Source organism: Carettochelys insculpta, chromosome 6, assembly GCF_033958435.1.
Source record: "Carettochelys insculpta isolate YL-2023 chromosome 6, ASM3395843v1, whole genome shotgun sequence".
NCBI lineage: Eukaryota > Metazoa > Chordata > Testudines > Carettochelyidae > Carettochelys > Carettochelys insculpta.
In genome coordinates this window covers 28,005,451-28,020,811 of record NC_134142.1, presented here as the reverse complement: position 1 = coordinate 28,020,811, position 15,361 = coordinate 28,005,451, and the positions used below count along the sequence as shown (strand labels likewise).

Here is a 15,361-nt window from a genome sequence, read left to right as displayed (position 1 = left end):
TAGTCCTGAAAGTCTGTTAAAGGGGAAGATTTACTGCCTGCCCACCTGCTCCAGGCTTCCACAGTCTTCTCCCCACCCCTGCCCAAAACAAACTCACTCACCAGAGCTGCTGCCGCTGGGACCCAGCTGGTGCTGCTGGAGGGGCTGCTGCCAGAGCCGCCCCACACTCCTCTCATAAGGGGTGGGTTGTGTTTGCGAGTGGCATTCTGCCTGTGTATGCACTCCACTCCTGGTGGCAGGAGCATGCGGTGGCTCCAGTGGAGGAGGTGGTAGCTTCTCCAGGCTGCAGCAACAGCAGTAAGTTGTTTTTTGGGGGGTGGGGGGAGGGCTGGGGGTGCTTTTACAGACCCCACCAGACTGCAGGAATGAGAGGGGGTCTGTAAAATGGAGTGTGTAGTTGATTTTCCTTCTGTTTATGTTTGAGTAAAATATTCACACAAGAGGAAAACCCATAAAATGGTGGTTCTCAAACTTAGTGGTCCATAGCCGTCTTGCAGGTGGTCTGCAAGGCTTGGAATTTCTGCCCGTTCCCCTACAGTGGGGAGCCCACACTAGTGCTCAAGCCCTGTGGCAGCTCCTCCCCTTGTGAGCTGCTTGTGTGGTCCAGCTTCCGCTGCAGGGTCCGGGTGGGGCAGTCCTGAGTCTCATGGGCCAGATCCAGCTTGTTGGGAGGGGGTGGACGGAGAAGCAGAGCTCTGCATGCTGCTTCACCCCCTGTTCTTGCAGCTGGGTGAGCACAGGCCTTGAAACCACTCCTGGGAGGAAAACCCACTGGCCAGAGTTGTGGCCATTGAGAACAGTGGAGGGTGGTACCTGGGAGCGGTATGGAGCCATAGTAAGCTTGTCTCGCCTGAGTCATAGCCAGCTCCTCATCCCCATCCCTCTTAGTGCCCTCCACCCCCAGCCTACTCTTGCACCTTGCCTTCCTTCCCAGCTCTCCCACCCCAGTCCATTTTTGCACCCTCCTTCCTGGCCAGTCACACTACCCACAGCCCACTGCTTAACCTTCCTTGCCTTCCAGATGTCTCCTCCTCAGCAGTTTTGTGCACCCTGCTTTCTGGTCAGAGACCTCATCTGCACCTTGCTCCTGCACCTTCTCACCCTTCCAGAGGTTCCACCCTCAGCCCACCCCTCCATGCTCCCTCCCAGCTAGATCATAGCCTCAGTCCCTTCCCACACACTGAACCCCTCACTTTTGGCCTTACCACAAAGGGAAGGATAGCTTAATGGTTAGAGCATTGGCCTTGTAAACCCAGGGTTGTGAGTTCAGTCCTAGAGGGGGCCTTCAAAGTGTCAGGGACAGGTTAAATTTAACAAAAAAAAAAAAAATTGTTGGGGATGCTTGTAGGTGCTGCTGTAAATGCAGGGGACTGAACTTGATGGCCTCTGAGTCCCTTCTACCTCTACAAAATGCGTATGTATAATCTGCTGCTATCACTTACCCCAGAAGTGTCAGTCTGGCCTGTGGAAAGCTCCAAAGCTTGGTCCTCCCTGCCTTCTCTCTCCCCTCCGTGCTTCCCCTTGAGGCTGGAACACCATGAGAGTGAGGCATCTCAGTTGGGGGCCACAGCAGTGAGGGTTTGGGTGGGGGGCTTGGTTTTATATTTGGATGGAGGCGGGGGGGGGAGTGGGCTAAGTTGCTTGCATGGACCTGACTGATTTTGCTGTAGGTCAGTGGCCCCTGACCCAGAAAAGGTCCCCCACTTCTGCCATAGAGACATTAAAACCTTTTGTTTTGGACCTAAATTAATATTTTACTTTATTTAAAATGACATTTGGTAAACTAACATGATAAAATTAATGCACTTAATCTGTTTTAATGCTTCCTTTCTTATTGGTTGTATGCACCCCCACTTAGGTAATAGCTCCAGTAGCTAATATGAATAATTTAATATTTAAGGTGTTTAGAGAAACAAAGACGTTTTGTCATCATGACTCGTTGGCTGGAGGTCCATGAAAAGGTGGTGTGCTCTGCTGGCCAAAAAGTTTGAGACCCACTGCCATAAAATAAAAGTGAAAATGAATGTAAAAAGCAAAATTGTCGTGTGGGAATTAGGTAGCACAGAGTCCATAGTTTTAAACATTGCCCATCTGATTATTTTTTGTCTTGTGTACAGTTATATTTAGTAAGTTTCTTTAAAAGTTACAGTTTAAAGAAATAAACCATATAATATTGTAAATATAATCAGTGGTTTCATGCATACTAGTTCACATAAGGCAGAGCTTTTATGCAGTAGTGTGTTCCTGTCTCTGATATGCTAAAATATGTTAGTACAGCAAACTTTAGCAGAATACTCATGTCCACAGTCTTTTGACTGATTCCTAAAGAAAAGAATGGTTACAGCTAGCGTCATCAGGTTTATGTATATTTCTCACATTACATATATGGTTCCTTATTTTGTGTCTCATCAAATTCCATTATTGTGACCGAGAATTGATAGCTCTTTTGGGCTATTGATAGATTCATTTTAAATTAGAACAAACTATCATAACAGGAATAAGCTTCAGTCTGTTCAATGTAACATCTGTTTGCTGAAATACTTTTGTTTATATTATTTTCTCTTGAAATATTTGTCCTTTGTCTGAAGATACTTTGCTTATAAAATAACTAAGTGTATATTTACTCCATTAGAATCTTCCACAATCCGTAATAGAAAACGTTGGAGGAAAAATTTTTACCTTTGGGTCCTACCGACTAGGTGTGCACACAAAAGGTAAAATTTATCATGCTCATTATGAAAAAATATCTGGTCTAATGAGGTCTCTGTAACATGTGCAATGTAAGTCATTTGAAAAGCTACTGTAGTTTTAATGTGTCATGTGACTATGGAAAGCTTATGATTTTCACTTCATGCCCTAATGAGAGAGAGTTAGATGCTTTAATGGTACAGTTACAGAAAACTGTTATAAACCTTACTTATCAAAGAGATACAATGTAGGTGTTTTCAATGTGTCCAATGGTTGTAAAGGCACATTAACTGTTACTTTTGGAGAACAGCTTGAAATATCTTGCACTTACTTTGTAAGTGTATGAGGGATACCTATTGCATTTTCCTTGCTTGCTGGACCATCCTATTGTACACTATTGCTGGTATGCTATGTATAGAGTGTCTGTAGCCTCATGATGTTTATGGATGTGTGTTTTAGGAGCTGATATTGATGCGTTATGTGTTGCACCAAGGCATGTTGACAGGAGTGACTTCTTCACCTCATTTTATGAAAAACTGAAACTACAAGAAGAAGTAAAAGACTTAAGGGTAGGTTGGTCCTTTAAAATATTGTTACGACACACAATGTAAAAGTAGCAAATAGAAAAAAAGCAGAATAAGTAAGCAAAAATGGTTTACATCTCTTAAGAGTAGGAAAGACTGTAGTTAAATCACACATGATTCAAACCCATTTTAGTTGATATAAATTGAAAATATCTAAAACTTTCATAAAACAGTAGCATCTAACTCTACTGTGTATTAATTTGTCAGTTACTGCATTCATTGCAATTATTTTGAGTATGAAGGAGGAGACATGTCAATATAAATTCTAACATCATGGTGATCATTTTGATTTGTCGTTATTTGTAGATTTTCTTTTCCATATTGAAAATAAAACTTTTTTTTTTTTTAAGGCTGTTGAAGAGGCATTTGTCCCCGTTATCAAACTGTGTTTTGATGGGATAGAGGTAAGATTTAGCTGGTTGTCTTTATCAGTCACGCCTTTACTACATTCATCATCAAACCATAACTTCTAAGGTTACCAGTGATACAGCTGTAATTCCTGTGAAAGAGTTATACATAAAGGGGGACTGTTTTTTGGGAACTGGTGACCACACAAAGCTGCCTCTTGAATGCTGCAGTTATTGGCACTAAGAGTGCTCTTTGTCAGCAAGTTAATGAAAAATTGTTTTGAGGGTCTTTTAATTAATACTAGCAGAAATTAACACTTATTTGTCCAGTCTTCAAACTCAAAACTACTTCAAAAATCGTGTATTGTTAAAGGAGAAGAAAGTGATCTTTTTAGTCCTAATATTCTCAAACTACTAGTTAACATCCCCTGACTAACAACACTGCCAACTCCTGTTCCCTCCTTGAACTTTTGGTTCTTCCTTTTTGCATATCTACATCAATGAAACAACTCTGAATGGTGGTTGCCTTTTTTCTAAACCTCTTAACTGAGATGTCTTCCCCCTTTTTTCCAGATTCATTACCACTTAGCAACACTCCTTACAACGTATAGCATATTTTTTCCCCCTTAGGGGATGTTGTAGGGACACAGTAGTATTTAGTAAAAGGCATATTAAGAAAGCTTAGTTACCAAATGGGGAGGAAAGTAAGCAGTTTACATCTCTTAAAAGTAGTCTCCTGCTTTTTGGCAGCCTCTCAGTCTGTTAGCTTCCTCAGTTGAAAATACAGTAAAAGCTGTCCATAGGGTGACCCTCCCTTCCATTTTTGGCATGACAGTCTCGTATTTGGGATGCAAAAAAGGAGTCCCTACTTATTTTAGAAAAGGGACTAATTGTCCCATATTTTCTGCTGGCAGCCGTGACTCCCCATCCCTGCTGTTGAAGCTCAGGGAAGCAGGGTGTTGTGGGAGGAGAGAGTGCTGCAGCTGCCCTGTCCCTGTAGCTTGCTCGGGGGGAGGGAGCTCCTCGTCTGCCCCATCCCTACCGCTGACACACGGGGGTGGTGGGGAAAGTGGGTGGGAAGGGAGGGCAGGGGAAGCACCCCCAGCTTCCTCAGGACTCAGGGAAGGCGGGGTGGTGGGAAGCACCACTGCTGCCCTGTCCCTGTTGCTTTCTGGGGTCTGCTGTGGCCCAGGGCTCAGGGAGGGTGGACGGCTGCTGTCTCCTTCCCAGGTCTCTGGGGCTTGGAGGAGCTGCCCCTCTACCCCTACATCTCCCTGTCCCGGTGTTTGGGACAGGGAGATAAGGTTGCCCTAATTATCCAGCACTCAGATAATAGATGCATTTGGTTAACTGTAATGCCTGGCTGGGGCTGCCAGCCATGGTCTGCTGCTGTGGGGTCAGTGCTGGGACCAGCTGCCTACTGCCTTGGGGCTGGAGGGGAGGGTAAACCTGCACATTTTATTACCAGGTTGCTCAGGGATGCTGGATAGTAAAGCTTGTACTTTATACCAGCTGTCTGCTACCTCCAGAGATCTGTTATGAGATTCATTTGACTAGGTTAAGTTATACACTGGCTGGAAGTTTAGGAAATTCGGATTCCTGTGCACCTTCTCACCTTTATTCTTCTGAATCACAGCACCCCCTGGACCAGTTTAGCTCTAAGCTGTACTTTATCCTCTTTCTTTTAGTGATGTCTGTTGCGTACCCTTTTTATGAGTACAGGAAAAGAGTGATTTCCTACACAGAGAGAATTACTTTTTCTGCGTAAGGGAAGATTTCCCTCTCCCTTTCCTGGTCTCTTGTGTTTTTTAGAGTTGAGTTCTTTGACCCACAACCCCAATAGTTGCTGCAGATTGTGGCAGTGGGTATTGACTTTCCTGCTGTTGACTCTTGCTTGTGTATTGCTGCTCTTTTGGTTTGTGTACTATGTGAGAGAATGCATTAGTTCTCTTTCTAAGACACACTCACTTCTATTTTCCTGCAGAAGTTCTTAACATAAGGCTATGTGGAAAGATGTTCCTACCCACAGTTTAGTTTGCCTTTGGTGTAGTGTCTTGTCTTGTTCAATTTTGCATTAATATCTAAAGAGAGACAGCCTCCACATTTGACTCAACATCTCCAAGAGTCTAGAGCTTTACTCCAGTAGCATGACAAATGGTTTAAGCTTGGAAGTTTTTACCACAGTGTTTCTCTCATATGCTATGTCTACACAAGAGGCATTTCCTGGAAAAGGAGGGCTTTTGTCAGGAAAAACCGTGGGGCATCTGTATACAAAAATGCAGTTTATCAACAGTTTGTTGACAAAACCCAGCACGTTCAGTGGCAGTTTATATACCTCTCCCCATTCAGGTATAAGGTGCCCCTCAACAGCATTCTGTCGACAAAACAGCCATGTAGGTGCCCTGGGGCCCTTTTGTTGACAGACAGCGCTTCCAGTTCACCGGGCAGTCCTGTGTTGCGGAGCTTCTGGTGAAGAGAGAACTGGGCAGTCTGGCTGCTCTTTTGATCTGCTTTTATGTATAGATGCAATCTGTCAATAGCATATTTTTCCAGGAAATCCCTTCTGACAGTGACTTCTGTAGGCAGAGGCTTCTTGACTACTGTACTCTGGTCTATCCTCCTTTGTTACCATGTGTGAAAGAATTTCCCGTTAATTTAATTGCCCAGTGCCAGTGAGGATTTCATGACTCTGTACTAGTCAAAGTGCAGCAGGTACGTGCCCCAGTGTCTGAACATGGCAGCATATATGCTATATCAAGTGTTAGTCTCTGCTGGACATAGCTCAGATTTGTGACTCGTTTTTCATTTTCTTGTTAAATTCCATCAATTTCCTTCTTAGCCTCAAGCGTTTTTGTTACCAGGTCAGAGTAGCTTTAAACCAAACTTATTATTTATTTTAAAAAAAAAAGTAATGTAGAATTGCCTTCACGTGACACTAAAAACATGTCTTCTGCATGTTTTCCCTTTTCACTTATATACCCCAGGCACCAAAAGACTGTGGAAACTTATACAAGAGCAGTGTTTGGGAGCTACAAATGCATTGGTACGCTTATAGGCATGATTGTGCAGTTCTCCCAGCAGACTGATTCCCTCCCCCCCCCCCCCCCCCCCCCCCCCCCCCCCCCCCCCCGCAACTAGCTGCATACGCAGAAATCTTGGTGCATCGTTAATATCTTTAACCTTCCTTTCTGTGTTAGACAACTGTAGGAGTTGTCTACAATACAGTGCTACATCCCTATAACGTGTGTCACTCCGGGATGTGAATAATCACACACGTGCAAAGTAAGTTAAACCAACTTAAGCACTGTTGTGGACAGTGTTACGCCCCACTGACTTAGCTGCCGTCTCTGAGAGGTGATTTCAGTGTGCTGATGGGAGAGCTTTGTCCTGTGAGCAGAGACTATGTTCATTAGACATGCTATAGCGACATTAGTGCATCTGTGCTATTATAACATTTCCTGTATAGACTAGGCCTTTGCAGTATGTTTGATAGTGTCAATGAACTTTTTTGTCTTGCTAGTCCATTCTCAGCTTTTGTTTGCTTGCAGTGTCTTAAAGTTGATGCTCAGTCAACTTTCGGGAGAATTATTCAACATATCCATACTAGTTACGATTGACAATTGCGTCTGTCATTCATGTTCAGGACATAAAAGTCTAGGGGGTAGTTCTGAGCCCTTCCTTCTTGCAGGAGAAAAGGACTTGGGGTTAGTGCAAGGCCTGGAAAGACAAAGTCAGTGCTCTATTTCAAGGGCTCCATAATATCTTATTGCAGAAGAATCTCAAGTAAGTGCTGGAATGTCAGGACATGCTGCCTTCTGAATCTGCCAGTATGATCCCTCTGGGGCTTCAGATATTTTACTTCTGAATGTGTCAAAGCAGATCGTGGGTGAGAGAGAGAGTGAGTGATGTCAGGTCTCCATCAGATCTGGCAGTGTTTTGCATCCAGAATACTTGAAGTTTTACTCTCTACCCTGGGTTATAAGGAGGAAGTGGTGCTCCATTGTGCTGAGAACATTACTTCCCAAGGAGGGAAAAGAAAATGAAGTCTCTGATATGGAGAAAGTGGACTTCAGTTCTCCTGTCCCTACTGCCAGTTTCCTCTTACATCTTTATGTTGATATCTTGTCCAATTAAATAAAAGGTTTCCTTCTGACCTTTTCATTCGCAAAGATGAAAACGATAAATCTGGTTCTCATAAAAACTATATCTACTGTACTATTAACTACATCTATTATTACATCTCAATAAAATACTCAGTCTTTCCAAAAAATGTTTCAGGCTGAGTGTGAAGCTGCATTTTTGAAGTTGGTATAGTTGGAAGTAGAATTCACAGCTTATTAGAAGCTTCACCACAGTATACTGAAAATCCAGCCATTAGGAATGGGCAGAATTTTGAAATGTCAACTTCTTAAAGCATATCCTTCATAATAATAGGGAGTATGCTTGATCAGCCTGTGCATGCAAGGTTTATTTTATCCTTTTTCCTATTGCATAATGCACATACTGGGGCCGGAATGTTACATAGATGACTTGAAACTGCTTTTTGGTGCTTTTTAGATGGCATTGAAAGTCTCTACTTTCTGTGCTTCTGGGTTCTATGTGAGACTCCCACACAGTGAGACTCAAACTTCTTATTAGCTAGGATAAACTTACTGTCAGATGACCTGGAAGAATTAAAAGCACAGTCTGAGCTGGTTAAACTTGATGTCAAAGAAGCTTCTGGCCTGTATTTAATCCTTGTGTTGACTGGCTCATCCAGATTGAGGTTGGAAATATTTCTGTTCAAGACGTGAGAATATATGTCCTACAACACAGAGAATTTAAAAGCAGATTACATAGGGAGGTTTGTGAACTGGGGTTCATACTCAGATTCAACACATTAACACTTGGTATGAACAGAGACAGCAGTTACATCATGTTACAAGGACTGTTTTCCCTTCCTTTGATATTCCTCATTATCTCAGGCAAGAAACTTAACTTTCCCCACTGTTCACCCCCCTCCTTCAGTTCCATATATTTGATTTGTCAGAACAAAACAGCAGTCATGTAGTTGTTTTATAAGTCATGTAGCTCTTTAGAGAGTAACAGAATGATTTATTAGGTGATGAGCTTTCATGAGACAAACCTGCTTCATCAGATAGCGCACCTGTCTCACAAAAGCTCATCACCTAATAAATCATTTTGTTAGTCTTTAAAGTGCTACATGGCTGCTGTTTTGTTAGAATACAGACTAACACAGCAACCTGTCTGTTACTTTCCTTCTCCTTAGTTGACTTGTAATTGTCTGTGAATCACATTTGTGTCCTATATAGCACTCTAAGGGTGCGTCTACACTAGGAACTAACTTCAAAGTTAACTTTGAAGTTAGGCACTACATAGAAGTAGCCAGTGGAGAGTCTACACACACATTCCCTGACTTCGAAGTTACATTCAAAGTATGGAGCCCAATTTCGAAGTCCTTACTCCATTCCCAGGAATGGAGTAGTGCCCTACCTTGAAGTTTAACTTCGAAGTAGGGTGTGTGTAGATGCTCTACTTTGAAGTGGCTTACTTTGAAGTTATTTTTGTTGCGTAGACACAGCCTAAGGCGGCATATATACATACATTCTGGTTCTGCTAGCAGATGACTAAAGAGGTCTGGTCTTTGGGTCCAATTGCCATTTGGAAGCTACAGTTAGTAATGATGCTTGTTATGGCAAAAAGGAGAAATTTATGGCAAATTGCAGAAGTCATTCCTTTTTTAAAAAGAATCTTTATGCTCCAATGAATGTTTGTTTATAAAACTGGGAAAGCAAAATATTTCATTTTACACTAAAAACTGTTTTAAACCATGATACCTATAATGTAAACACGTTGAAAATACATATGCCACAACAGTGAACACCTATATAGTGCCAAAGTCATCTTTTTCAACATACTGTGTAGAATGTTTACTCATATGATGGTTTGCCAAGATTTCAGACCATGACTTTTTTTCTCTTGGGGGGGGAAAAAAAAGCAACAAAAAAAGTTTAAAACTGTGGCCTTGTCTACAACTGCCTCCCCCTCCCCTTTTCAGAAGGGATGTGGTAATGAGAGTGGAAGATGCAAGTGAAGCTTGGGTTAAAATATCTTTTTTTCATTTGCATATTCTCATGAGATCTCACTTCTGGAGGATCCCCTTCTGGAAGCAAAAGCTGTCTTGTAGAAGGGGCTCTTTCAGAAGGAGACAGGTCCTTGCAAAGGAAATCCCCCTTCCAGAAGACCCCGTGTAAATGCAGCTTCAGAGTGTAAGCTTTAACATGCAAGATGTAACAAGTTAAGGGCCAGGCAGATTATAACTTTTCTGCATTTCAATGTTATTTGCAAGGAAAATTTGACTTGGACCATTTTCGTCATTCAAATTCAGGTTAGATGAATTGGGTCATTTCTTGCATGCTGGAGTTACCTTAGGGATAATATAGGAAGCAGGTTGTGTGCTGGAAACTTGTCTTTAACACTTACTAATGATAAACACGTTCAGGCTTAGACCATTCAGTTAACAGAGAGAGGTTACCATAAACAGAATAAGTGCTCTCCTTGCAGAAAATATTTTGATGGAAGGTTAAAATTATATACATATATACACACACATATATATATTTTTTTTTAGATTGATATTTTGTTTGCAAGATTAGCACTGCAAACTATTCCTGAGGATTTGGACCTTCGAGATGATAGTCTACTTAAAAATTTAGACATTAGATGCATACGAAGTCTTAACGGTATGTATAAAACTTTGGATTTTTTTACCCAGCAGTTTCACTGTCAAGTTAGTTTCTAAAGGAACAGAGGAGGGGGCTAGATAAGAGGTACATAGCTGATTTGGAAAGTTTGAGTGAACTCGTGTTGGGTGAACTTGCCTGGATTCAAAGCAGCTTGTCCATGCCAATACTAATATAGTAAACACCTGAGATATGCGCAGCCGAGTTGCGCATCTCGGGTTAATGAAACTGCCGTACCTGACAGGAACAGGCACACCACTCCTGTCAGGGGTGGCAGCTGCTCCTATCAGGCTACCATCCCTGACAGGAGCAGAGAAACTGCTCATGTTGGACGGGCAGCCTGGCTCCTGGCTCCCCTTTGCTGGTGGAACCTGGGAAACTGACCAGCAATGTGTTGGTCAGAGGAGGAGAGCGGGGAGCTGGGCTGGTTCCCACATTGCTGGTCAGTTTCCTGAGTCCCGCCTGCAGGGAGGACCCGGGAGTCAGGCTGCCACCTGGTTCCCGGCTCCCTGCTGCTCCCAGAGATCGGGAAACCGCTCTTGTTGGGGTGGCAGCCAAGAGTCACATATCCCCACATCTCTTTTTAATGTGACTGATGCCCCTTACAGATGTGCAACTTGGTTGCACGTATCTCAGGTGTTTTCTGTATTAGTATTGGCATGGACAAGTTGCATTAAATTCAGTGCTGATCAGTTTCCCAGGTCCTGTCAGCAGAGGGGAGCTGGGAGCCAGCCTAGTTCCCAGCTCCCTGTTGCTCAAGGGCAATGCCCCAAGTTATCTGAAAATTCAACTTGCGCAGTGTTGCCAAGAATGCAACCTCTGCCTAAGTCAGGGGTCTACTGTATGACATTTTGGAACACTTGATATTTTTTTTTTTTTTTTTTTTTGTTTAAATTCATGTGTCTTGTCAAATCCTGTCTTAAACATCAAAGCCTAAAAACTTCTTATTTGGCTGGTTATGAAGGTCTCACCTAGAGCGCTAGCCACTTTTGCATAACATGTACATATGTTGTAGTAGTAGATTAGGAATATCAAAATACTAATGATTTGAGGCCTGTCTAGAACCAGGATTACTTGCTAGGTCTTTTCAGACCCTCAATATATTTGGCAAGTTTTTAAGGTTGATTTGGCCTCTGCAACATGAAATAAAGATTTTCCTTTGCATGTCAAAATGTAAGTTTTTAGATGAAAATTGCATTGTTGTGTAATGTGACTATGTGGCAGCTCTACTCTGGGTTCTGGATTCTGTTTTCTTATAAAATATGGCGAAAGGGCTTTCTAGTTTCTTTGGCAAATTGGGGATTCTGACTGCTTCAAGTAAAATTTAAAAATAGGCTTTTTTATTAGATTAAATTTTAAAATCAGTTTTATTTGGCCCTCAAATTTTCAGCTCCAACTTCCCCTCTACTTGTGGGAAATAGTTTAGGAAGGGACCTTGAACTGGCTACCACCAACTAGCTGTCTCTAAGAGCTTAACAGCAATAGTTGCCACTATAGATTAGCTGGAGTTTGCTAAAACTGGTGAAGCAGTTAAAGTTGGTACTATAACCTATACATAAGCTTCAAAGTTGGTACTCCATTGGCATGACGGTATAATTTAGATATATCAAAACCCTTGTATGCTGTTATGTTGCTTACTTACCACTGCAGTGGTTCATTTTTGGGAAAGTTTCGGTTATGAGGGCTATAAATTTCAAGTCTTCAACAGTATTGTTTGCTGTGCAATTTCATGTCAACTACCATAGCAGTGGAATTATACAGAAAATCTGGTTCTAGTTAAAAGAAGTCTGTATACAATCTCTGCTCTTGATATTTGTTTGTAACCTGCTGTTTGTTATATTTTATATAAATTGTTCTTTCGCAAAATACTGCAGTACAATAAAAAGCATATGCAAATATATTAAAAGCAAACACCATTCAAAAGTAAGTGTGTGTGTGTGTGTGTGTGTGTACATACACATATATATACATAGACATACACACACATACAAGTATTATATATAAAAAAAAAAATAAAAAGCATATGAAAAGACATTAAAAGCAGACACCATTTTCACATCCAAAACATAAGTAAGATAAGTGTAAAATGTAATTTCTTTTTGTGGTAATCTTTGGTAGATATGAAGGTAGGGTGAGGGCAGATTCTTTAATCATTAGAGGTAACATGCTTTTTGTTGGTCAGGTTGCAGGGTAACCGATGAAATTTTACATCTAGTACCAAACATCGACAACTTCAGGTTAACACTGAGAGCGATCAAACTATGGGCAAAACGTAAGTTTAGTCTCAGAAACGAGGTTTCAGTAAGTTCTTATCAGTGACAACATGATGATAACCACTAACTCTCTCTTTTTCTTTTTTTTTTCCACCCCCCACCCTATCAACAGGCCACAACATCTATTCCAATATACTAGGTTTCCTTGGTGGTGTTTCCTGGGCTATGTTAGTAGCAAGAACTTGCCAGCTTTATCCAAATGCAATAGCATCAACTCTTGTACATAAATTTTTCTTGGTATTTTCTAAATGGTATGTTTTTATTTTAGATTACATTAAAATAAAATTGTTTGTAGACACTGAATTTTAGTCTTGTTTCTATGGCATTTTTTCAGCTGGTATCAGGCTAAGTTGATACGTTTACAATAGTATATTGCTTCAGTGTTACTGAACTGTGCTCTGGTGAGTTAGAAAACACCGTCTTTTATGAAAGATTGTGACACTACTGCTTAGCCTTTTAAAAACCACAAACACAAAATAAATTTTTTCCAGCTTTTTAACTGGAAGGCTTTTGAATATTTGTGGTAACTGAGGACTTCTGTTGCTTTTAAGGGTCACACCTGAATAGTCCCAAATCAGAAAGAGCACCAAATGTTCAAGAATCATTATCTAGTCTCATATGTTAAAAAATGGAGGGTTTCGTTAGAAACACAAAGTAAATTGGGTAAAATATGTAACTTGCTGAGAGTAGTTCCAAATTTTTTTCTAAATTGTCTAACGTTGATCTGTCTCTCCCTCATGAGATATGTTGAGGGAGACTTTCTAAAATCCTTGTACACAGTGATAATTAGGTAGGAAGTTTAGCATGTCTGTTTTGACATACTATCATGAGGGTCATTATTACAGATTTACTGAAAGTGGCTTCATGGCCTGTTTGATGCTGTGGTATTTTTAGGCATTTGATTTCTAAATAGCAAGTTGTTAATCTCATGTCACATGATGCTGATTCAGCAAGTCGATTGATAGTGTACTGTACACTCAAAGCATTGCCAGTTTTACATGAGGACTTCAGAAACTGTTGCTCATGTGCACTGCCCAAGTGCATAATGCACCAATATTGAGGAAACCCCATTGCAGGTAACTTGTCACTTTTATAATACTAGTTTTTAAAAAACAAAAACAAAAAAAACCCTAGTAGGTGGCAGTTTAGACTGTTAAGTGCACTTCATAACTGTGCTCTCTAGGGTTACAGGCATCTTGCATTTAATTTAGGAAGTGGTTCATTCTGCATCCTTTTCTTTAGTAATCTGGTTGGAAAAATGTTTAAATTCAGTGCATGTAACTGTCTAGTCATACGGCAGTCTACCCTAATCACAGTGTATTTGCAATCTAGATAAGAAACTGAGTTAGCATGAATTCAGATTTACTAATACATTTCTGCAGAGGTGATTCTTTCAGTAAGCCAGCCAGAGATTGTGTATCTATTACAGGAGTGGTTAGGCAAGGTTCTGTGGCCTGCAGCATTCAGGAGGTCAGTTGAGATGATTGGGATGGTCCCTTCTAGCCATAAAATCTGAGTATATTTGAAGATTAATTTTGCAAAGTTTGTTTTACAGCTACTTGGGTCTCTCCCCCTCCATTCTCATAAGAGACACAAAACTGCTTTGTACTGATGTAATGAAGCAAATTGTTACAATTTCATATGAAGTCTTTAGCTCAGCAACAAAAAAAATTACCATACACTGACTTGACTGGAAGGAAAAATCATCTGATGCTATGCCAGGAGGACAAAATGAAGAAGGAGCACATTCAAAAGTATTGTATGTTTTACAAAATAAATCATTGTCCATGTAGTCTTATTCAGTGCTACAATCTTTTTAAACAGGGAATGGCCAAATCCAGTGCTATTGAAACAGCCAGAAGAATGCAATCTTAATTTGCCTGTATGGGACCCAAGGGTTAGTGTATTATTTTTTCCCCCCTATGAATTGCACTGTACAGTAGCGTAAACAGTTGATTTTAAAGAAACAGGGACATTCTATTTTAGAATATAAATGTAATGTGTAAATATTACAGTTTTTGATAACTTCAGATATAATTGTTCTGTGCTGTACAGAAGATAATTAGTTTAGTCTGTAATATATATTTAAATTCCAGGTTTCTCAGTAAGTATGCTTCTTGTCCATCTTCGGCCATAAGTGAGCTTGATGCTCCCCGTATAATTTTATATGTATAGGGGCATACACTAAAGCAATTAGAGCATTGCACTTATTTGTGACATTTCACTGATTGGGTGATTAATTTAGGACACATTTTCAAAATTGTTATAACAGCTGTGGCATATCTGTCAATTGTGCAGTAATGTGTCCTTTTGTGGTTTGGACCAAAGGGAAACATACATATAAAAACCCCATTAACTTTACCTTTCTTTCAGTTACCATAATTTTGATGTTTCATAGCACTTCCATTATGTTTTTCACTTTACAAGTTGACAGACATTCCAGGTCTCAGAATAATATCCTGTACTAAACTTTACCCCTATTTCCATCTTCATTAATAGTATGGTTTTCTTAGGTTCATCTGGGGTTGGGAGGTTGGAGACCAGTGTGGGCACATTAGGCTTGAAGGCTGCACTGCATGACCTGTGTGTTTTCCACTTGCTTTGACAAAGTCTATATTTAAATAACATCTGGGTTGTGATTTAAAGTAAGATTAAAACCATGTTCTTAAGTCACCCTCTTGTTCATGTTGTAGGGGTTTGAAGTCAGTGTGAGATGTTATGAGCTA

At 40.8% G+C, this 15,361-nt stretch overlaps 1 protein-coding gene across 4 annotated transcripts in view; it reads left to right on the top strand.

The window, feature by feature from the left end:
* PAPOLA (poly(A) polymerase alpha) overlaps positions 1 to 15,361 on the top strand; it is an 86,158-nt gene that overhangs the window by 23,562 nt on the left and 47,235 nt on the right. For all 4 annotated transcript variants that reach the window (XR_012645902.1, XM_074996555.1, XM_074996556.1 and 1 more), the window contains exons 4-10: positions 2,633 to 2,714; positions 3,148 to 3,257; positions 3,623 to 3,676; positions 10,251 to 10,362; positions 12,545 to 12,634; positions 12,748 to 12,886; positions 14,460 to 14,532. Coding sequence is in view for 3 of the 4 variants with exons in the window: in XM_074996555.1 (XP_074852656.1) it covers positions 2,633 to 2,714; positions 3,148 to 3,257; positions 3,623 to 3,676; positions 10,251 to 10,362; positions 12,545 to 12,634; positions 12,748 to 12,886; positions 14,460 to 14,532 (660 nt within the window). In the remaining variant the exon portion in view is untranslated. The remainder of the gene's footprint in view (positions 1 to 2,632; positions 2,715 to 3,147; positions 3,258 to 3,622; positions 3,677 to 10,250; positions 10,363 to 12,544; positions 12,635 to 12,747; positions 12,887 to 14,459; positions 14,533 to 15,361) is intronic.